At 36.5% G+C, this 25,018-nt stretch overlaps 1 protein-coding gene across 1 annotated transcript; it reads right to left on the minus strand.

Annotated features, from left to right (window-relative positions):
• Positions 1–8,630: 8,630 nt before the first annotated feature.
• On the minus strand, positions 8,631–24,788 carry LOC114608633 (UDP-glucuronosyltransferase 2B17-like). The gene is made up of 6 exons (XM_028752645.1): positions 24,027–24,788; positions 22,589–22,737; positions 20,773–20,904; positions 13,270–13,357; positions 12,623–12,842; positions 8,631–9,200 (listed from the first exon to the last, which is right to left on the minus strand). Exons 1-6 carry the CDS (start codon positions 24,748–24,750, stop codon positions 8,921–8,923), a joined length of 1,593 nt encoding a protein of 530 aa, XP_028608478.1. The 5' UTR covers positions 24,751–24,788; the 3' UTR covers positions 8,631–8,920.
• Between the last annotated feature and the right edge of the window lie 230 nt (positions 24,789–25,018).

Raw genomic sequence — 25,018 nt, forward strand, 5'->3', positions numbered from 1 at the left:
TGTGAACTTGTCTATACTATACTCTTTAATATAGGTTTCATAAGTAGATGTCTCATGGTCCTGGCATTTCCAATAGTGTGAATTTTCCAATGGAACTGAAACTTCAACTTAACAGCTTTATGTAATAGCCTTTCAGGGCCTCCCAGCATAGGCACATACTTTGCTACTCATATCTTGGCTGTGGCTAGTAAGTTCAGCAGAGCTTTCTTGATCTGTTTCGTGTTCATCTTTTGTGTCTGCAAAACCAGTACTACATGGATGCTGCTGACAAATTCTTCACCAAGATCATTGTATATGACAGCTACCTTAGACCAGCCTGCTGTATCTGGAGGTATGCTATCCTTGACTAAATAATTTTTTACAGTCTTGTTTCTGAAACTACACTTGTGTAGCTGTATTAACTTAAACTCTTTTTTTTAATTGTTTTGAATTTTCATAAGGTAGAGAGTTTGATGGATGAGTTATGTCCTCAAAGTACTTTCATGTTGCACCAGTACAAGGGACAAGGTTTCTCTTTAATGGTTCTAACTTCTTCAACAAGTATAGCTGTTTTTTTTAGTGCCCTTCTTGATGGCAACTTAAATATTTTCCTGCTCCTTTCCTTGCCAATTCTGCTATATCCCAGGCAGATCTGAGTTGAAGCAGTGAGCAGGAGTCATACAATACTTTGAGTGATCTTGTGTGTCTAAAGCTAACTGGAAAAACTTTGTTGGGTTATGTCAATAGATACTAAGAGTTAGATTATAGCCATAGTGATATGCTAAGATTTAATACTATCATTGTAGCTCCATTTTATTAATTGTGTTTCTGATTAGAGCTAATAGTCTGTGAAGAAGAGATGGCTTAATATTTGGCAGCACAGTCATGAAAAGTTGGCCTTAGGATATGTTAAAACCATGGCTTTCATCTTACAGCTTATGCATGCATTTTTATTATATATGTGTATACAGTTACCCTGTCTTGTAATTAACTCAACTAAGCTGAAGATTTGACTAACTGGGTATTTTCAGGCTCTCTCTCTCTCTCTCTCTCTCTCTCTCTCTCTCTCTCTCTCTCTTTCTCTCTCTCTCTCTCTCTCTCAGACACCCATAATTAACAAAGTAGAGTCTCAGTAGGTACCTTTCTTTTGGTGCTTGCTTGTGTAATATTGACTACTTAGTACTCAGGAAGATGCTCCCTTCACTTAGTGATTTCTGAGCTCTTAAAGGCATACATCAAAAAATATCTAATATTACCATTACAAACAGGAGAAGAATACTAATGTGAGCTTGAAAATATTTATACTCTAAGAGCTAAGTTTAAGCTAGCTACATGGAAGGGATAATTGTGTTCCAATTCTGTGTGATAAACACACTCATTCATCTACTTGTCTAACATTTTAGGATTCTGATTTCCTGACTTGCACCAGGACTCATTTCCTTTTCTTTAAAAATCACGTAAATGTGAGTATTGTGATTTCTGTGAAAGTATATCATGTCACCTTATTATTATTAATAATGTAAATGATCAAGGTTTTTACCCACCTTTGAGTTCATAGACAATATATTTCATCTAGCATTTACTTATTTTTAAAACAAAATAAGCATTTTTATTTTTATAGAGATCCTCTTTTTTCTTATTTATAAAGAATTCCCTCTACATGTCCTACTGTATGCATTTCTTTATTTACAACAAGTAAAATTTGACTTAAAATTTCTAGTCTAGTCTTATACCTCAATTAGAGAATATTTTGGTTTGGGATTTGAGCTGGTAACCTATACCTATAGATTGAAATTCACTTGGATAACAGGTATGGCTACATCTCACACTGTTGGCATATGGATTCACACTATGGTCATAGGTCATGTTGTTACTATGAAATTTTTATTCATTAGCAGAAAACATGGGTCACCACAAAGTATTAACTAAAGGATATAGGAAATTTTTGCATTATCTCTTCAATATCACTTAACACCAAAATTCAGATCCTATTTGGTTACACAGCATTCATGTTCATGCTCTTCCTTAATAGGAAGATGCTCTACTGCTTTGTTAAATGATTTTACATATGATGTACAAACCATCTAATGAGGATATCCCTTGTGTAGATTTATAATAATGTCTTGCCCACATAAAATGAAAAAATTTAAACAAAACTATGATTAAAAATGAGGGAATTCTTCATATCCTGAAATATTTTATTTTTTTCCCTATGTAAAAGCTTGGATTAAGTAAGGTAGTAAGTTTTATAAATACATGTTAATACACAGAAAGCTCAGATTATTGAGAAGTGATATTGACATCTTCATATGTGGAGATCAGATGGCACATATGCAATAAAATGGCAGCAGAAGGTAGAAGCCATGGTTTTAACATCTCCAAAGGCCAACTTTTCATAATTGTGCCGCCACATTAAACCATCTCAACTACCCAGACTGTTGTGTCTAATCAGAAACACAATGTAATAAAATTGAGTTACAATGATGGTATTAAATCTTATCATATCATTATGGCTGTAATCTAAAGGTTAGTATGCACATGACTCAACAAAAATTTTCAAGTTAGCTCTAGAATCACCAGATCAAAAGTTTTACTTTCAAATCTATGTTAAAACACAATATCCAATATTACACCAGATCAAAACACTTTTATCATTTATAACATATTTACTCTATTATAAATAACACAGATGGAAGCTTTATGATACTCGATCTTGCAGTATCCTAAAATATGATGTGCACTTTGGTACTGCAATAAATTTTATTATTTGCTTGATTTCTTTGTTCAAACTTACTGCTTTCTTTTACATCTGTTTTTTTTTTTTACTCAGACAAAAATAGATGTAATTCCCTGAATATGCTGATTTTATCTCCCTCTAAAGACATTTGTCTTGGTAGATGTTTGAACTCAAAACTGGTGCATCTTATCCACCTTTCACTCTGAGTAGCTCTTTAAAAAACATACAGAAAAACTTTTCCAATATATAAGCAATGCAAATATGGTTTGGATTGTGTATCAAGCATATACTATATGATACAAACTGGAGTTTTAAAATATTTTCTCGATTGTATCAATCATAAACTAAACCAACTAAAGTTTGTCTGATGTCATCCGTGGTGTCTACCACATTGCTTTTAGGAGATTTGCTAGAAAAACACGAAGGTGGAGGACATCATTTAGTCGTTCTAAATGGCTATCTGCAATGCTATTATGTTTAAATTGACATTGTACTTGTTAACACATACCTTTTTAATAAATGTAATATCATGCTGGGCAATAGTCTCAGAAGTTAAGATTACTGGCCTTTCCACACAAAAGGCCTACAATACAGCTCCTAGCAGCCACATAGTGGCTCATAACCATCTGTAATTCCAGTCCCAGAACAGCTGTTGCCTTCTGTCATTGGTGGGTACCAGATATGTAGACAAAACTCCCATACACATAAAACAAACAAGTACTATGGGACTAGAGAAATTACTGTTATGAGCACTGACTATTCTTCCAGTGAACCATAGTTCAAACCCCACTACCCACTTCACAGCCCACAACCATCAGTAAGTCCACTTTTGGGCAATGCTGTCAATGTATCTTGGAAGTTTGCTAGCTTATGTTATCTAACAATTCTCAGACTGCAATATTAACTTCTGAGATAAGATGGAATTGGATTTGTGTGGGTACTATTGCAAGATTCTGAATTGATCCTTTTTTTAATTTATATAGCTTCAAAGCTAAGGTTGTTCCCTGAGTCTCAGAAGAGACTTCAACTTAGGCTTGGAATAACACTGAGACTGTTGAAACTGTGGATGGTGTTGGAGAACAACTTGATTCATTTTCTGTTATTAAAATGACATTCTGCAATGCTTAGGGGCAGTATATTATAATTTAAGATGTGTTTAATGTTAAATTGAGGAGAGAGAGATTTGTTTAATGTCTAATTTTTCTTGTTAATTTGATCAGATTGAGAAGTGCCCAAGAAACTAGCAAATAATAGTCAAAGATACTTCAAGGGAGGACTAACTAAAGGAAGGGTATACTCAAAGCTGAATTTGGAGACCAACATTTATTGGGCAGGAAATATAAATTAAATATAAGTAAAAAAAAAAAGATAATGTACAGATTCTCATTCTTTGCTCATGGCCATCAAAACCAGAGCTACTCTCCTCTGCCACATCTTCCCTAACAGGATGTAGTGAAGCTTTGGAACTATAAAACCATGCTGACTCAATTTTATATTGAATAAGGAAAACACTTAAGTATTAGTACTGATTTGATGGGTTTGACGTCACAGAGGTTGTGTGAATGCAATTGAGGTTTGTAATCAAACTCCAAGAAAGTATGGATGCACACTCTGTGCTTCTAGTCTCCCCTGAGGGACCTGGCCTAAGGCTACACAAGAGATTTGAGTAGAGTACAAGAAACCTCCCTGTGAATCCTAAGGAGGCTGATCTGCAGGATGCCTTCATATGGCATAAGATAGTCAGGACTTAGGATGTTATACATCATATATGAAAGAATATTATATATCATAAGATAGGATTCCAGGTGAGATATTACCATCACATTTGCCATCACAGATGTGATAAGGATAAGAAGCCAGTCTTCCTCTTGGATAAGGGGAAGTATAAAACATGTGATAGCAATAAGAAAAAATTTTCTTCAGATTGCCCTCAAGTGAGTTTACTCTAGTACTAGGGCGACAAACCTGAGGAAAGAAGGACCAATAAACAATGTCAACTTCTTACAGAATATACTAATGATAAAAGCTCCAAAAGGCTGGAAGGACAGGAAATTAAAAGAGTTATTGAGAGTCCAAACAGATCTTTATAAGAAATCAAACAGAAACAGGTAACATAAAATTGATAAGCAAATATCAGATTAATGGGGAGTGAGGTGCACAGGATCTCAAGGTTCAAATTCTCAAGCAAAAGCTTCAAACAAGACAAGTCTGGATAGAAACACCAGGAAGAAAGAAGAGAGCAAATATTATAAATGTAGGGAGAGAAGACATTCAAGACAAAATACCTTGTGTAGGAGGAACTAAGGTGGGAGGAGTAAGAAAGACAACAAAAATCATATTCTTCATGACTTTGATGAGGATTAAAAGATTTTAGTGACTGTGTTTGTCTTCTGGAATGACAATTACAGACTTGATATGGAGATTTTAGTCTCTGTACTTGCTTGCTTTCCTGCCTTTTCATGTTTGCAGTGATATTGCTTCATGTCAAGTCCATTTTGGTAACGTGCCAAGATTCCTGCTAAATCACAACTTTTTTTTTTCTTTTTGTCTCATGTTTTGTGAAACCACAGGTGGAAGAGGAAACAGGAGCATGGTAAATATCCAGGCAGAGGAAATGTTTGATTGATGCTTGAAAAAGGAAAATGTTTAGTAGCTAAGTGTATATCTTCAGGCATTCTTAATATGCTAAATGTGTCGGGCTGTTATTTAGACTCATTTCTCATTTAAGACAATGACAATAAAATATCCAGGAGGCCACACCCAGAGGCAGCTTGACCCCCAGGAGCTCTGACACACTCAGAATCTCAGGTGAGGCCCCCAAACCACTCCCCAGTACCTGGCATAACTGGGATCCCCTGGACCCAGGGGACATAGGAACCACTGCCCAGCCAGAGGCACACATTCCTTCTGGTTTGCACATGGACCTGGAGAAGACCTTGGGCTCTGCCTGTCCACTCACTCTGCCCACATCCAGAGACAGTTTGACCCCCAGGAGCTCTCACACAAGAATAGATACAGAAAATGTGGTACATTTACACAATGGAGTACTACTCTGCTTTTGTAAACAAAGACTTCATCAAATTCGCGGGCAAATGAATGGAGCTAGAAAATACCATCCTGAGTGAGGTAACCCAGTTACAAAAGAACATACGTGGTATGTACTCACTGGTAAGTGGATATTAGCCTAAAAGCTCAGAATACCCATGATACAACCCACAAACCACATGGAGATTAAGAATAAGGAAAAACAAATTGTAGATATTTCAATCCTACATAGAATGGGGAAGAAAACAATCACAGAATATAGAGGGAGGAAGGGACCTAGGAAGGAAAGAGGAGGGAGAGGGTAAAAAGGTGTGTGGGTTGGGGAGGCAGGATCAAGTATTAGAAGAGACAGGAGAGAAGTACAGAGGTTCAGGAAGTTGAATAGAAACATGCAGCAGTGGAGGATGAGGAACTAGGGGCTACCACTGGAAAGTCCTAAACTCCAGGTAAGTGAGAAGATCCCAGGATCCAACAGTGATAACTTTAGCTGAAATATGCAACAAATGGGAGATACCTGTAGAGACCACCTCCCATAGGTAGGCACATCCACTAGTTGAGGGGCGGGGCCACCCATGCATCTCAAACTGTTTAACCCAGAAATGTTCCTGTCCAAAGCAAAGACAGGGACAAAAATGGAACAAAGACTGAAAGAAAGGTCATCCAGAATTTGCCCCGCCTTGTGATCCATCTCATCTGCAGACTCCAACACCCCCCCACACACACACACTATTGCTGTTGCCCAGAATCATTTGCTAATAGGTGCCTGGTATGGCTGTTCCCTGAGAGGTTCTACCAGCACCTGACCAATATAGATGCAGATACTCACAGCCGATCATCTGACTGAGACCTGGACCACAATGGAAGAGCTAGGGGAAGGACTAAAGGAGCTGAAGGGGGTGGTAACCCAATTGGTAGAACAATATCAACTAACTAGACCACCCAGAGCTCCCAGGGACTAAACCACCAACCATAGAGTATACATGGATGGACCAATGGCTCCAGATGCATATGCAGCAGAGGATGGCCTTATCTGACATCAATGGGAGGGGAGGCCCTTGGTCTTATGAAGGCTGGATGATCCAGCATAGGGAAATGCTAGAGGCATTAGGCAGGAGTGGGTGTATGGGTTGCAGAGCACCCTCATGAGAAAAAAGGGAGGGAGGAGAGAGAGAGAGAGAGAGAGAGAGAGAGAGAGAGAGAGAGAGAGAGAATGGAGGTTTTGAGGAGGGGTAACCAGGAAGGGGGATATCATTTGAAATGTAAAGGAATAAAATGATTAATAAAAAGAATACCCAGGAGGTAGATAACAGCAAGGATTATGGATAGAAATATGAAATTACAGTTGTTGTATGAGAGTTGTCTGAAAAATAAAACCTAAAAATTAAGGACAAAACTGGATAAGTTTAAAATGACCTTGTAAAATTTTCCATCCATGCTAGTATAGTATGTGTATGTTATTGTGATTGGCTGTTCATGTCTAGGTAGTTAGGTTTCTGAGACTTTATGGTAGATATAAAGATAAATGTTTATAATATAGTTAGCTATTCATGCTGAGTCTACAGACAACTAAATTCCCATCATTTTTTGTCTAGGAGTGTGTCCCCTTGAAATTGAATGGTGTTCTTCTGCTCTTGTTTTGGTAGCTGTTTCTAGGAGAGTATCAGGGACTTGCTGGTATTCTGTCTCTTAGAAACTTTCTCTTCCACTCTCCACAATGTTCCTTGGGCCATAGATGCAGGAGATATGCTGCAACACTTTTGATTCACAACAGTAAGCAGCATGTCAGGGTATCTATGGAAAGGTGCGATAAGTATCTCTTACAAGTTGGTGGTAACCAAGAGCTGCCTAATTGCACCTAAGGCATCCTTAGCAGGGAAGAAAGCATGTTTTATCATGGAAACAATCTGGGGCTGATGAGGTGATGAAGGTAGAAAAGAACCTATTATTACCTCTTTCCTACACTAGTATAGCTCTCTACTACACTTTAAAACATTATATATATATATATGTGTGTGTGTGTGTGTGTGTGTGTGTGTGTGTGTTAATATATGTATGTGTTGCTGGAGGAAGTACAACACTGGAGCAATCTTTGAAAGTTCATACTTTCTGCATATTCTCTCTGCTTTCTATTTGTGGCTGAGATGTGAGCTTTCTCCTCTTGCTGTCTGCTGCCTTGCCTTCCCAGCTATCATGTGTTCCAAGAATCTGTAACCACAACTCAAAATAAACTGTTTTGTTTTTCCTTTGATATGCTTTTGGTCACCATACTTTATTATAGTAGCAATATGGCAAATGATATATTTTCTCACCATCTCTTACTTATTTCATCAGCTTTAAAGATTTTGCTTTGCAAATTGTAGAAAAAAATGCCCTGAATTTTTTTCTCTACTCAACTGCAGAACTTTGTTCTTTATCAACATTTAATACTTGAGAGTATATTTTAAAACATTTTTATAACAACATATGGAGGAAGCAACCTTGTTTTAGTTTGTCACAATTGCTTCTCTTTTAATTATCAAAACACACTATATAGGTATTAATTCAGAATATTCATTGTTCGCCTCTGAAGTACATGAATAGATTTCATGTACTTTTTATAGAATGAAATTTTGATAATTTTATTTTTGCTAAGAATTTCTTTGGAGTCTACATTTTCATATTATTTAATATTAATATCTGAAATAAACCACTCTTTATCTCAGACTACAAAAAATTAAGTCAACTTCAGAAAAACTATACATATAAATGTGTGTGTGTGTGTGTGTGTGTGTACTTAGAGTGTTAGAGTAAGGTTTTTTTTGTCTTTTGTATTTTGGAAATGTACGACAGCTAGAGAATTGGTATGGAAGAAAGAGACAAACGGAAAATATTCAATTTTGAAAAAATAATACTTTAATTTTTGAAATTTTGTCAATTAAATTTTCATTTTCCATATGTTTCTACACATGCAAATTGTTTTACATTAAATAGTTTGAAAGCTAAAATAAATGATGGGATTCTTGATAACATATCAGTAGCCATAGAGTTAAATGTCTTTTATATGGTACAAAATTACAAAGAAGATGTGCTTCTGTAAATTAATAAGTGCGTGTTTAGATGGTGGTTCATAAATTAGAATGATGCTGAAATTTTATCCATCTAACGCATGATCAACGAGCTCTACTCATTTTTCACTTTCTTTTCCTTCTTTACAAAGAATCGGCAAACAAACAGGACACACTTCACAGTAAGGACAACAGTGGCTGCCACACAGACGAGCAGGAATCCAATCACATCCAGAGAGTGGTACTGGTACCAGGTGAGGTTATGGCCAAGTGGTCTCAGGTGCTTCGCCCCTTTGTGACGCATGACATACTCAATCCAGAAGACTGCTCTATCCAGGGGCTTCATAGGCTGGTCGTGGTGAATGGTTGACAACCACATCACATTCTCTTTATAGCTGTAATAGATAAAATGGTCATTAGGAAAATCACAGAATGAATGAAAAACACACAGTTATAAATTTTTGTGTAGATAGTAAAAATAATCATACAAAAATTATACAAAAATAAATCATGTTTTATATTCATGCCTAAAAAGATGTAAGAATGTCTAAGCTTCTTGAGTAAAGAAGATGGATGCATATAAAGAGAAAAATTAGAAAAGGTCAAATATTTTCAAATTAGAGTTATAGACAGTTAACCTATAAACACAAAAATACAAAAATAAGATATTTTATTTGAGTATATGAAATTTCAGTTATCTAGTGTCAGAATATGGTCTAAGAATAGAATCTTTTGATGAGATTTCTAAGCATTTGTGAAAAAACTTCATGAAATCAAGAATCTCATGACCTCAGTTTCTTCAAAAACGCTGAAGTGTTCATGCTTTTGTGCCCCTTCCAGGTGTAGCAGATAGGCATAAGTTTACCTCAGATTATTCATTTCAACAGGCTATTTTCAGTTGATCATATGCCTTTATGGAAAATCATTTTTCACTGTGCATGGCTTACCTGCCATGTACAGCTTGCTCTTGTGATCATTATTCTTGCTGGTCTTCATTTTTTTGTTAGCATTGTCATTTTAGAACTAAGAGTGGTTCTACAACTCCACATGAATCCCTGCCCCGACCCCTGGGAATCCACGGCCTGTCTGTCTCATAGGAGGTCTGCCCTAATCAGGGACACAGGTGAGACCAATGCCCCAAAACCTGTGCCAGCAGGGGCCCTAACAGAGCCCTACAGACATGGGATCTACCCTTCTCTGCAGAGTCCCATCCCCGCTCTGGTCATTAGCTCCATCTGAACTCATGAATGATCTGTGTGCATGCACTGCCATGGGATCTCACAACCTACCTATCTCCCAGGAGTTCTGCCTTAAAGAGGAATAAAGATCAGTGTGCTGCCACTCTGGCCCCCAATCCTGCCTGTCTTCTGGGAGGTCTGACCTAACCAGGGACACAGGGACACAGGAAACCTGCTCTAACCAGGGACCTAGGAGAGAGAACACTAAGCAGAGACTAAGCAGTGACAACACTGCTTGCCTCCCAAAAGGCCTGCTATAACCTAGGTCACATAGGTCCAAATGAAGATGCTTCAGCCCCATTTAGAAGGGGGAAAGGAAATAATCATGGGTGGCAGAGGGAAGAAGGGATCTGAATTTGAGACGGGAGGAAGGGACAAAAGGGACAGGATGGGGTGTAGAGGGAGACTGGAGAGAAGCCCATAGGGCCAAAAGAATGAATGGAAATATGCAGTTGTGAGGTAGGGATGGGAACCCCTAGAAAGTCCCCGAGACCTGGGATGTAATAGGTACTCAGTATTCAGTGGGGATGACCTTAACCAAAACGCTGAACAATGGTGAGATGGAACCTGACGATTCCACCTCCAGTATGTAGACAGGACTCACAATGGAGGGACGGAGTCACCAATCAACCTTAAAAACTTTTGATTCAGAATTTTTCCTGTCTAAAAGAAATGCAGGGATTAAAAAATGGAGCAGACACCGAATGAATGGCCATCCACTCACTGGCCCAACTTGGTATCCAATTCCAGGTCAGTCAACAAACACTAGCACTATTACTGCACCTATGTTGGCAGACAGGAGCCTCCATGGCTGTCCTCTACCAGCAGCTGACTGAGACAGATGCAAATACTTATATCCAACCATTGGACTGAGATCAGGGACCCCTATGAAAGAGTTAGGGGAGTTTATGCAAGAGTTTAGGGAGGAGCTGAAGTTGATGGCAACCCCATAGAAAGAACAATAGTATCAACTAACTTGGACTCCTCGGAGCTACCAGAGACTAAACCACCAACTAAAATGCATACACGAGAGGGTCCATGGCCCCAGGCACATATATAGTAGAGGACTGCCACATCCGGCTTCAGTGGGAAATGATGTGCCTATACCTGAAGAGACTTGATATCCCAGGGAAAGGGGATGCTCAAGGGTTCAGAGGGGGAGGGTTGGTGGGTGGGTGGGAGAGCACTCTCTCAGAGGCAAAGGGGAGAGGAGAAGGGTTTAAAATCTATGGAAGCGGGGATCAGGCAGTCGGGCAACATTTGGAATGTAAATAAAATCATAATTAAAAACTTAAAATAAGTAAAAATACTATGCCAATTAAAGGAAAAAAAATAAGAGTAGTCAGTATTTCACACTGAAGCATGGAGGTGCATTTGATTCTATTGTTGAAAAGATTATTGATGAGTATATAAAGGAAGAACGTGGCTCACAGACATGAGTTACCAGTCCTAAATATCAGTTTGATGTAGCACAACGGATAGTAACTGCAATGATGGCAACTTCTCCTCCTACTATTTACAAAGCACAGCAGTAAAATTGTGTACTTCTTAAAATCATTCTCATTTCTCAGTATGTATATTATAGTTATTTACAATTTAGTATTAAATGTATCTGATGGAGGAATGGGAACAGGAGAGGATTCGTTGAGTTGGGGAGGGAGGTAAATACAGAATAATGTGTGAAGAGGAAGAAGGGAGATGGAAGAATTCAAAGGATCTGATTAGGGAAATAGGAAGAGGGAAAGGGAGAAGCAGAGGGGAACAAGAAGAGGAGGGAAATGAAGAAATTAACAAGAAGGATGTTGCTAAAGCCCCAAAGAGTGGTGCTATTGAATATTCAAATCATGTATAAAAATGATCATAGGCATATTCATTTGCCTTATACTAATAGGTTTTCACTTTTATTCTAAAATATTGGATTGCATAGGTACACACTCAACCGTACACGTATGCTTATGCCCTTATCTATTGTTTTTTGATGATGAAAGTAATAGCTGCAATAAAACTTGTATATCTCTTTTTATAACATTCGGGTTTCTCCATTGTAGTGTTTTCCTGTGGCTTCTCTGTGTAACACACCTGATACTACACTTAATGTTTAATTTGTTTTCACTCACTGCCTATTTATCTATTTATGTTTTGTATTATATTTAAAACTGACTGAGGGGAAACTGGGAAGGGGGATAACATTTGAAATGTAAAGAAATAAAATAACCAATAAAAAAATCTGTAAATTTCTTTACTAAAAGATTTCAAAAGAAAAATTGGCGAGGTCTTATGTCATATGCCTCTTTTGTCAAGCAGTGTGGAGAATGAAGTACAAGATCTTATATTTAAGATGGTCCTGATTTACATAGCAAAGAAACATAAAGGATCACATGGAAAAAAATAACTAAGGGAGAGAATAATGTATACACAGAATCATGCCCTAATTTGTCTTTTCTCCTCTCCTACCATTATTTTTACATTTAGGTAATTCTTGCTCATTTGACCTTCAGAAAGAAGGCCAATGAATGAATAATTTAAAACATAAATAAATAAATAAATAAATAAATAACACTTTCAAAGGTTATACTCACAAAGGATTGTGTATGACTTCCTCCAGTGCATTGAGAATATCTGACCTTGACATTGTTCTGATATTCAGTGTAACAGCTGCTCCTTTGGCAACCATCTGGGCAATGTTATCATGCTGTTCTCCAAACAAAGGAATGCCAATCATAGGGATTCCATGATGGATGGCCTCATAGAGGCCATTGGCTCCACCGTGAGTTACAAAGGCTTTGGTTTTCGGATGACCTGGAATAAGATGAATTCAAATAAACATTAACGAGCTGTCTTAGAAATGACAAGAGAAATGTATACTATGAGGAACTGAAAGGAGATTTTCTTCATGAAGTTCGTTTATACTCATAACCTCACTGAAATGCTTTTCTGTTTCAGAGCAGGAAGAACTTAAATTTACGGAGAACTATTTTTGGACATTTGCATGTGACTTGAGACTTGAACTATGAAATACAGATTTCCAGTGGATAGCAGGAAGCCCGTAGAAGATAAGAAAAATAAATAAGTGTTTAAAAAGACAAAATGCATTTCAGAACTTGTTTTTTAAAAATATATAATCAGTTCACTAAGTGTAATATGAAAGATTTTGAAGTCAACAAGGATAAGAATACGAATCAGAGAGAGTCAGTTGTGATTCAGAATTTGTTTTCCAGAGTCTTACCAAGAAGATCATTTTGAGGAAGCCACTTGTAGATTCTGGTATTGGGTCCTAAGGTGTCTGGTTTTTTGCCATCAAATCTCCAAAGGACCTGTAAAATATTAGATGATCTGTGTTGATGGAGACAAATTTGACATTATAAAGACTGTGCTTCCCATGAAATCTCAATAAAATCAAAATGTTTATCAGGAATTAGACATGAATATTATGAAAAATTTTAAGAAGTTCTATGCTTCCTATGGACCTACTTTTCCAAAGAGTTATGAATGTCTTTTTGATTGGAGCAATAATGTGCAGTGTTTGCCATACAATTTTTATGTAATTGCTAAGCTGTTTTTTAGCCCTTTCCAATCTCTTCACTGGCTAATGTGGCTTACAGATAAAGCCCATGAAAAAGTTTGCTAGCTAGGACTGAGAGGCAATTCTAGAAATGTCACAATGAAATGCTGGCTGGGATTGGTATATGGGTATCAACAGGTATTATCAGTCACATAATGTACTTCTTCAGTCTCTTCCGTTAGGGATGTAGCTATGGTTGCCTGTATGAAAACTGATTAGAAATCTGACTTTGAGTATACTTATATACAAAATATATAAGATCCCTTAGAGTCTTATACTGATTTCATAGGGAGACTCAAATATGCTACTGAAAAACAATTAAAGTGGTAACAAATTCAAGAGTTCTTATTAAAACAGTTACTTTTGATAATAACAATGAAGATTATCAAGATTAATCATGCCTCAAAGAGAGATAGAAAATGTTATGGACTTTCTGAAGTTACATAGAAATGTAGAGCCTACAAACAGAGAAAATTAGCTGCTATAGTAATCTTTGCTGAGCAAAAGCTGATGCTGGTAAAGTGGCCACTGAAAGGCATATTGTAAGTTGCCCTTACAAAAATTGGATGCTCAGAACCAATGAGCTCCTGGCTTAAGCCTTATATGCAAGAAAGTAAAACACTGGGCTAAGGGATGCTATTTAAGTATGATTATGTGGCAACAATAGCAATACAAGTCAACAATAGAGAAACCTGATGATAGTGCCCTTAGAACTCCACAATGTAAAGGTTTAAATCTGAAAACAATAACATTTATGTCAGCTTCAGATCATAACCAATCTATTCTTTGGTTACAAGCTACTACTCTAAGAAATGCTGCTGTTGATATTCCTGTCCTAAAGTATTGCCATTTCTCTTCTTCCATGTCCTTTTAAGTGACAAACAGGTTTTCAGGGACCTAATCTGCCCAGAGAAGTTGGTCTATTTGGGTCACAGTAGTTTATTCATGAAAGGAATTGTAATTCATCTAGAGTCATTGATGAAAGTTATACAGGGAAAATAGCAATCATGGTCACAGTACCTACAAATTGGAAATATAAAGACAGAGGAAATTTTGCACACTTATTATTATTGTCTATATAGTTTCTTCATGAAAAAAAAAAACCCAAACAGTGCTCCATGAAGGAGAATTCAGTAGAACAAATAAAACAGTAACTTTAAGCACTTTGTTAAAGGAAAATGATACACTATTATTGCGTTTAAAAAGAAAATAAATAGCATTAATAGAATTGATTCATTCTGGAACTGATGTTTCTATTCAGCCACTGAAGAGTAGCCACCTGAATGGCATATTAGTTCAACCCTGAGAGAGTTGTGAACTCTGAGTTCTAATAAGGTTAGAAAAAATTATAGTATATAAATGAAGAAGGCATAATGCAACTCCCATAGCCTTTTGTTACTCATATGCTAATTAATTTTCGGTGAAGAGACTTTCTACAGCTATCTAATGCTGAGGTCTATATTCCTACCTCTGATGCTACCTATTCTTCAAAATTGCAATTGCTAATGAAAAGATTGTGATATCAAAAAGGAAATGGACTAAGTTAACGGTTACAAGAAATTATGGAACCTATATTCTCACATGAACAATATCATAAGCATGGATTGGGTTTTCTATGGTGTCCAAATATTGCATAAAAATTCATTTAGTCTGTGCGACCACCTCAAAGACCCATTTCTAAAGGAAAGCTATTGGTGCCTCACAAATTTTCAGACAGTAGTTGGAAAGTAGGAACAGAGATCTGTCTTTTTTCCCGTGGAATTCTCTTGTTTTTCTAGTTAAAAAAATAATATGAAATTTGAAAATGCATAAAGTTCTGTAACTCTCTTTAAAGTTGATTGACTTATGAAATCTTAATGCCACCATGTGGCTAATAGGAGCTTTACAGTCTGGATTATCTACACTGACAGCTATTGCCAAAGGTTGGCCTTCAATTGTTTTAGAGTGGAAAATCTGCTTTTTTCACTATACATGTTCATTTTAATAATAGGGTTTATACAATATTTTCTGCTTCTTCACTCAATAACAGAAAACCATAGTTTGCTATCAATGTCAATGGACTGTATTAACTCAAGGTATGGCAAAAATCCTTTACTATGTGCCAATACCATATAGGAAAGGTTTTAGAGCCTGTGAGACAGGCCTGCCCTTAAGCTTATAGTATTCATTATATAGATGATATTCTGTTAGTCACCTCAAAAAGAGAAAGAGCTACAATGTAAATATGACATGATTCAGGATGTTCTACATAGAATGGTCTTATTTTCACATCTGAAAAAGTACAAAGATCACACATGGTATAATACCTAGTACAACTTGTCAACACCTGTTTACAGGAATACCTGTTAGCACCCATGAAAATGTCAATTAGACAAGACATTTAAAACATTTTCAAAATTTATTAGGGAGTGATAATTCCCTATTTGCTACTTTAAAAAAGTATATTCCTTTAGTTTTATGTGTTTTGGTGTTCTACCTCTATGTCTTTGTGGAAGGTTGAGGGAGATGTGTGTCCCAGATCTTTTAGAAATGAAGATGCATACAGTTGTGAAATGGTACATAGGTGCTGGGAATTGAAATCAGATCTTCTGGGAGAGCAACCAGTGTCCTTAACCTCTGAGCCATCTCTCCATTCCCCCTATATACTGCTTTAAGAATGCCCAATTAATCACTAATCAATTGTTTAAAACTCTGAAAGGAAAGATGGCACTGGGTAATTGTTGATTTTATCTGTAGAGACAAATGAAGAACTACAGCTATTTGAACTCAAAGTTAATGAGGCATTTCTTTACCATGTGGCTTCTTTGCACCCTTTACATTTACTTATTTTCCCCACAAAATTGTCTCCTATAGGTATTATCACACAATGACAAAGATTCCAATAAATATTAGGAGTGGATCTATTTACACCATAATGGCCATAAAATGCTAACTACAAGACTTTTTCTTTTTGGTCAATTAGTAAACCAGGGGAGGAGCAATTGTCAACAATTATATGGATATATTCCTTGGTGCAATATTGTAATCTAACAATCAGTTTTAAAGAGAGTTACAGAACTCTATGGATTTTCAAATTTCAAGTACAGATTGTTATGGTAGGATAGGAACCTTTTAATTTCATCTTCACATCTTACCATGCTACTGTTACTCCAGGATCTACAACAACTGGTTAAATCTGTACTAATCCTGTGTTTAAAATTCCTTAACATCTGAAATATAAATAAAATATTCAATAAAAAAAGAAAGAAATATTTAAAAAATTCCTACTTTTGCACACTCTAACCTCCCTGGCTCAACTTTAGAATGAAATAAGCAAGCTGATGCATTAACTCTTTTTACCTATCCACAATGCAAACATCACCATCTACACAGTAGTGCTATTGGAGTTCACGTACAATACCACATCCCACTTAGACAAGTGAGACAGATTGTGCAAGAATGTCCTACTTGTTCTTCCTTACACTGTCACAGTCCTATAGCTAGAGTCCATTCAAGAGGTAGAAATAATAGTGAATTATGGAAAGTAGATATAACTCTTCTGCCTTGGATTCTGTATGTGCATGTGTACATTGGTTCATACTCTAAATTTATTTGGGTTGTACATCCGTCCTCAGAGAATGTTGAAAACTTTTGCACATGTGTGAGTGCCTGCTACAATAAAAGGTGACAATGAACCAATCTGTAGTAGAAAAAATTTAAAAGCTTTTGTAAATGAGGTGAAAGCACAAACAGAACATTAAAATAACTATTTAAAAAATTAGGAACAGGGACACATGAAGGTACATTCTTGCAGTTTCCATATTTACACTTATTTTGAAATTTACCTGAAGGTGAGACATGTTCAGGAACTCAAAACCATTTATCTACAGAACACTCTACACTGCCTTTAGACAGAACAGTGAGATTTAAACAATTTTAGACTTTGAAGAACTTTTCCTGAAGAAAATTGGGACAGAATATGAATCTGGCATTATAGTTGTTTTCACTGAAAAAATATGAATTTCTCTTAGGCTCCTCCTGCCCTGGGCCATGAAGAACAAAGATTTAGAGTGAGAAAATAGTGCAGTCATCATGAAGACAGGAACCCTCCAGCTAGAAGGGCAAAAGGATTTATTGATCAAATCATTAGATCAAGTCTACCCTCTTGGGGCCAGGTAAAGACCCTATGCACCAATGGAGAAGTTACACAGAGCCCTTTGTTACCTGAGAATCTCTTTCTCTTGATTCTAGCTGCTTTGATCTTTGTGTCTATGGATACACATTCATCAAAGGACATTTAGATTTATCTACATGTAAAACAAAAACAAAACACACACACACAAGACAAAACGAAACACTCTGAATATTATGTGTTAAAAAATATTAGAAAGAGGCCGATGATGTCTGAAAGTGTTCCAGGAACAGAGTCACATGAATTCCTTTTTGAGGGCTTCTGAGAACACACAAAGAAAATAGTACAGGAGACTTTGACCTCAATTATTCAAACCAAGAGACTGTTTTTGGAATGCATGTTTGTTCTTGTCCCAGTGGTATGTGATAGGAGTGGTTAACCACTTCTGCTTGCTACTGTTATCTAGAATGTTTAAATTGTCCTTTGTTTTTCCTTTATGGTAAAGCTTGTGTTTATCACATGCAGCTTCTCTTTATGATTGTATGAAGCTTAAACTCATGTGATATGTACTAATATGACCATTCTTAACCCTCCGAGTATAAACTGTTTGATTCTCTGAATAAAGTTAGCTATTACATGAAACTTTAGTTTTTCTCTTCATCTGGAGTAGTGACAGTGTAGGTTTTAAAACCAGATATTAAACCTGCTGTTTTAACACTAGCCAAATAGACACCTTTCCTTTGTAGAGCAATTCCTGTGTACCCATGGTTCAGAACATATTTGAATCATCTGCACACTGGAATTCCATCTGCTCTCCAAATGACAATTATGACCACAGCAAGTGAGAATAATATCGCTTTTTAAAAAATTTCTTTAAGAATTAATTCCTACCTATCACAATCTTCCCTAAGTCACCCCTTTACTTTCAACCTTAGTATCCTTAAAAAACAAAACTACAACAACAACAACAACAACAAAAACTACTTCAAGACAAATTAGTATACTCCAAATGTTTTTGCTTGTGTGATCTTCTACTAGAGAATGGTTGACTTCCCAGGGGCTGCACTCTTCCCCTCTCACAAGCTAACAGTTGTCAAGAGTCCATAGCTCTGTGTGGATTGTGTGCCCATTTCCCCTCTCCATGCTGAGCTTTGGTCTGTTTTCATATTGAACAGATTTTTTTTTATATGTTGGGTTTTATTCACATGAATTCAAAATTCTATAATCTTAATCTCTTAATGAGAAATCAGTTTTGCTTTGGGATTCTAATAATATTAATGGAGACCTGTAAATCTCTACCCACATAGGGCTAGACAATTTGCATATAAAATTTGATTGAGCATCCACATTATTGTAATTATCTCTGAGACTAGATCTTTCTTCCTCCATCCCCAACTTTTTTGTCTGTCTCCCTCCCTGTGTGTTCTATATGTGTTGGAGCATGAGTGAGCCATTTGTTGTGTGAAAATTCATGTTTATGTGTACCAAAGTGAGTGTGACATGGAGAAGACTGTCGCAGATGTTCAATTTAATGTCTTTCCTGTTAGAGATAGAATTTCTTGTTTGTTTGATTTTTTCTACTGCTGGCCCAGAAAGATCTAGGAATTCTATTTCTGCCTTCTCTCTTTGACAGTACTATTTCCATAGAGTCATACAATACCATGTCTGACTTCATGTGGATTAGAGAAATTCAAACTGAGCTGCTCATAATGCCCTGAAAACATTTTATGCACTGAGCCATCTCTGTAGCTTAGACATTTACTAGATATGGAAAATATATGTTAAACATGGAGTATATGCTTCATTCTATGAGGTTTGTCTGGGAATTCTGAAATTACCTTATTTTGGGCCTGAATTGAAATTGATTCAGATAAGATGAGAATATTACTCTTTATAACAACTTTTTGCAATTTATAAGCAATTTGAGATTCACAAGTGATAAGACTATTGAAAACTCTCCCAAAATCTAACAGCACTACTTTAGACATACTGATGGGTATGTAGTCCTTACGACAACTTACAAAAATTTTACTGCAGAAGCAGAATTTTCTGTGACAGACTAGTAATTACAAGCCCATGCACACGATAGATGCTAGTACTAGAATTCTCAGAACAGTCTCAGAAAATGCACCATTATCCACACATCTAAAACGGATTTTCTTTATGACTGAATCAATTAAGTATTGGATCATTCCAAAAGTATATTTTAGGTGATTAAGGAGAAGTTTTTACGGTAGAAAACTTAAGACACTCATAAATTTTCAGAGATTCAAATCATATCACTTTATAGTGTGCTATGTGAATTGATTCATCTGATACTTTTTTCACATCCGATTCTCTTGGACTCTCTTATTTTTGTATTTCTTCCTTGAATGATCTGATTTTCACTCAGACTGGTTAGAAGCAGAGGCACATGTGTTATGATGCGCAGAGTTGATTGTAAATGGCAGCACTCACCTCTCCCTTTCCTTCAGACATTTCTTCTACAAATACTGGCAGGGAGCCCAGATATGTAGGCTTTTTAAAAAATTCTTTCTCTCAGGCAAAAGGATACCCAAGTCTTGCACATCCCTTTTCTTTAAGCTACCCTCTTAACTGTACACTGAACAGACTTACATCAAAGTTAGAATACAAACTCATGCCACATTTCAAACACTTAAAGAAATGTTCTTAATGTTCTTGTGCTAGAAAAAATTAATACAAATTAACTTCCCCCTGAAAAATCTTATACATGTAGAGACTTAAATAATTGACAAATTGAACAAGTACTCTGAAGAATTTGCTATGTCTACACACCCTTGACAATGATGGCATCATAATTCCCGCATTTCAGAATACATCCACAGCAATCACCATGTCAGTATCCAAGGTACTTGTAGCCAAACACCTTCTGTAGTATTGTAACATCTCTTGTCTATATCTGTTTCTAAATTGGCTTAGGTCAGTTAGAGCTTACCTAAATCTTTAGGTTTCACACAGTCATTCCTAGAACCAGACCTTCCAAGAACTTTTACAGACTCAGTATACATTTCCCTCCCAAGGACACTTCATCTCACCTTTTGTGGAATCTGGGCAAGGGCCCATGCAATTGCATTGGCCTTATCTTCTGTCATGTTCCTGACCATTGACCCAAGGGAAAACACCACCACACCATGCTCTTCAGAGCTCTGGACAAAGTCTTCCATTTCCTGAGAAGAATTTTTTTTTTTATCATACAATAATAATAGTAGAAAAATCACTCATGGAACTCTTACTTAAAAAAAAAACCTTGAAGAATAAAAACTGGTCTTCTTAGGAGTTTTTAGAATAGTGGTGTTAAAACATTATGAAGACAGAACTGGCACATCCAAACACTTTGAACATCACAGGCAGCAATACAAAGTACTCTCACCCATGTTCACCAGATGTTCTCCATATTTTCCTCTGGTGAAATAAAAGCTCAGTAGTACAAGCATAGTATATGAAATATTTGTAAAATTGTAACTTCATTACATTTTCATCCTACAGAAAGTATAATTTTCCTTGCTCTTTTATTTCTTTTCTATGATGGCTGATTTAACATTATTATATAGTGTTTGATGAAATAATATCAAAGTTGTGGTATGTACATACATCATAGTTAATACAAATTTCCTACTACAATTAATTAAATGTTTTAGTTTTTATAAAATAATCATAACTGCATGACAAACATACACTATGCAATAATTTTCTAATATTGTGTATAATCAAGAGTATTTTCAAAGACAAGCTCCACAATTTATTCTTTGGAAGAGTAACTATGTCAATGTTTTTCTGTAGATAAAAAGGTATATGGTAATCACAGCTTTTGAAGTATTGAAAGTTTATGATGTGCTGAATTTAACTTACTTATTTTTTCTGTGTGTGTGTTTATATATGTTTGTGTTTGTGTCTGTCTCTGCACCTGTGTGTATGATTGTGTGTGTGTGTGTATTGGAGATTTGTGGTGCTTATGGGGTTCCCTGCCTCTATCAATCTTTAACATAGTTTTTGAGACTGTATCTCATTCAACATGAATCTCATCATTTTTTCTGGTCTATATGCAACAAGCTTCATTATTTCTGTTTCTGTAATCTCAGTTCTAATGTCACCATGCTGTGCCAAGACAACCAGTTCTTTATGTGGGCACTGGGATGCAGAGTCATGTCCTCATGGTTTGGTAAGGACTTTAACCAATGGCTAATTATTCTAGTCCCTGGTATGACTTAATTTAACTCACTAATTTTCTTGTTCTATCATGTTCTTTACTGAATTTATTGAGCTCCTATGTAGCAGAACTCTTAATTCCACTTCTGGTATATCTCTATCATTGGGAGAAAAAGGTAATGATGGATATTTTGGGCTGCATTTTGGCCCTGGTTTGGGCCTTGAGGACAAACCCAAGCCTGGCTTAAGTTTCTGCAGCCTTGTGGGACAGCCTAAGCCTAGCTTGAGATTTGAGACCTATTTCAGTCACTCCCATATTAAAGTGACTCAGAAAGACCTGTTCCGTCCTGTCTGTGCCCCGCTGTTGCTGATATAAAGCTTTGCCATTGGCCCTGTCAGTCACCCCATACCTTCTGTCACCCTTCCCTGTTTCCTAGGCATCTTACCCCAACAAAAATCCCCCTCCCTATGTTCCAAGTTTATATAAGTGAGAGGCTGATGCAATAAAGTTGAGTTCCTGATTCGACAAGAATCCTGGTCTGGTGAGTTTCTTTTGGGCCGTTGACATTTGCCATCCAGCTCAGCCCCAGAGAAGTCCGGTGGGACCTTCTCGCCTGGATCTGCCACCAAGAAGCCAACAGGATATAGAATCACATTCACCAGAAATAAAATGAAATGAAAAATAGATAAAAAGAATGTATTTACCTTAGGCAAGGGTTTAGCAGGTTTGCAGTGGAGTCCTCCAACATAGTCAACATTTGGTAAGGTTGGGTGAGGAAACTCCAAATCCCAGTAGGATCTAATGAGCCACATTTCTGCTTTGCCCATGGTCTCAGCTAAGGTGGTTGGCCTTCCTAGATACAGAAAATGAATAAATGAGACAGAGAAATGTTGACAAGACTATCTGTTGAGTATGCAACATATTTCCTTAATAGTGTTGGAAAAAATTGTGTTTCATATAGAACATATGCTTTTAAAATGTATATGTAATATATATAATACCATTCATTTATATGAAATATAATTTGTATCAATAATTGATCTGTGACTCATATAATATATGTAAATCTAAGTGTGGATTTATTTTTAAGGGAAACAGTAGGACTTACCTCATGCTTCCTCATTAATTTAATACCATAAATGGTTAATGAAATAACACACTAAACCACTGTATGAATAAGCACACATTTTACTTCTCTCTAAGTCTTCAACGGGAACTGTGCAAAGGTAAACATACATTCCAGGTACAAAAGTCACCCCATGATTTGCCCAGAATTCCCAGGGTCATGGTAGTTTGTAACTAATCTTTCTTCCTTCTTTTGCCTAGGGAAATATGAAGTTAATGAATGGCTGAATTTCTGGTTAGAGCTTCAAACCTTGTTTCCTACTAACACATTTAATAGTACTTACTATGTAAAAACCATCACAATATTTTCAAAAGTTATGAGAGTAGGAATTTTTGGCCAGTCATAACTATGGTATAGTGCTTAAAGACAAGAAACATGACTTAAAAAAATACAGACCGAGTTCATGTTTACCCACGCTACTGTAGAGTTTAGACATTTGTAATCAATGTTATGAAATGACACAATGAAGAAACATGAGGCTGGTAGAAACCTCAGTTTTACTCTTAAACTTGTGAAATAACTCCGGATCTTTCAAGAGTAGCAGAAATTTTTAAGAAATTCAAAGAAAACATTATATGATTTATATTTTCATTTATGTGTATCTGCATGAGTGTATGCGAAGTTTATACCAGTGCCTGTGGATACCATAAAAGGGAACCAGATCTCCTGAAGGTGAAGTTACAAGTGATTTTGGAACCCTGGACATGAGTGGGTGCTAGGTACTTATTAAAATAGAGGTATTTTTTGTAGTAAATGAGATAAAAAAATTACTTAGGGACAGTCTAATTACATCTGTATGTAACTATATAGCTAACCAGAATGTCTTCTATCAGGACTGCAACCTTCTTCTATTTGATCAGTAATATGAGATTTTACAGAGAGTTTGTTAGCTAATATAATTACATTTGATCACCTGTAATATAACTACATTTGATCACTTTGTATTTAATGGAAATGTATCCTTACGTGCATATGAAACTTAGATCATTAAGTCTGTGAAGAGAAACATAACTTACCCAAAGTTTCACTGTAAAACTGATTCCATTTCTTCTCCTTAAATGCCTGGAACCAAAAGTCAAAATAAAGCATACATATCATATTTTTCACTCTCTCTTTGAATGTCATTTGGCCACCTAATCCTGACAAAATTACAGGTACATAAGAGGGAGGGAATAAAAGCCCTCCACTGTACTTTTCCATTGTGTAGCCAGGAGAGAAGCGAAGACTGTACAGAAAAGGAATCTGGAGAAGTTCAGCTATCAGCTCCCCACAGGGACCAATGGCATCTGACAAAACGACATCAAACTTGGATTCTTGTAGTTTTGCCATGAGCTGTTTGTTTGAAACTGTGTCTTTACAAAGAATTAGACAGTAATCAGCATATTCATCAATTAAATTTTGTAGTAAAGGAGAATATGATAAACATGTATCTCTTGGAATCTCATAAGTCCAGGTATCCACAAACCTTGTAAAAAATTTTTCCACGTCATTATTATTGACAGATGTAGGAAAAGTTTCAAATTTAAGGCCAGGGGATTTTTTGGGATCAAGAAAGATGGAAGATGATTGTCTCAGAACAGTGACTTCATGGCCCTTCTGTACAAGTTCATCCAGTATTATCTTTATATTCATCCAGTGACTGAATTCCACCGGCCACACCAACACCTTTCCACACTTTGCAGATATGAAGCAGCAACTTATATTCAGCAGCAGCAGAGCAGAAATCCACTTCCCGGGCATCCTGAAAAATCAAAGTCCTTCTGTTCAGAATGTGATCCCTTCCGTCATTGCTTGAGCTTTTATCAAAAAATCATTAGCCAAGAAGTTAAAATGTAACTTACATTGCTCAAAGCTGATAAGAAAATGACCATTACTGTGTTGATGGAAAAACATCAGCTTATCTGCCCCTCTGAAGACCCCAGAATCTGAAGGCCTCCCAGGAGATCTGCTGCACCCAGGGGAACAAGTAAGGGTTCCTCCCAAATAGTTGCAACAGCTGGAAACCCTG

Source organism: Grammomys surdaster, unplaced genomic scaffold (assembly GCF_004785775.1).
Source record: "Grammomys surdaster isolate TR1022 unplaced genomic scaffold, NIH_TR_1.0 125928, whole genome shotgun sequence".
NCBI classification, from domain to species: Eukaryota; Metazoa; Chordata; class Mammalia; order Rodentia; family Muridae; genus Grammomys; species Grammomys surdaster.

Coding starts and splice junctions, on each gene's coding strand:
- LOC114608633 (XM_028752645.1), bottom strand. CDS start 24,750: ATGCCCGGGAAGTGGATTTCTGCTCTGCTGCTGCTGAATATAAGTTGC. Junction 20,905..22,588: donor CTGCTAAACCCTTGCCTAAG/GTAAATACATTC, acceptor AATTCTTCTCAG/GAAATGGAAGACTTTGTCCA. Junction 12,843..13,269: donor TCCTCAAAATGATCTTCTTG/GTAAGACTCTGG, acceptor ATCTTATTCCAG/GTCATCCGAAAACCAAAGCC.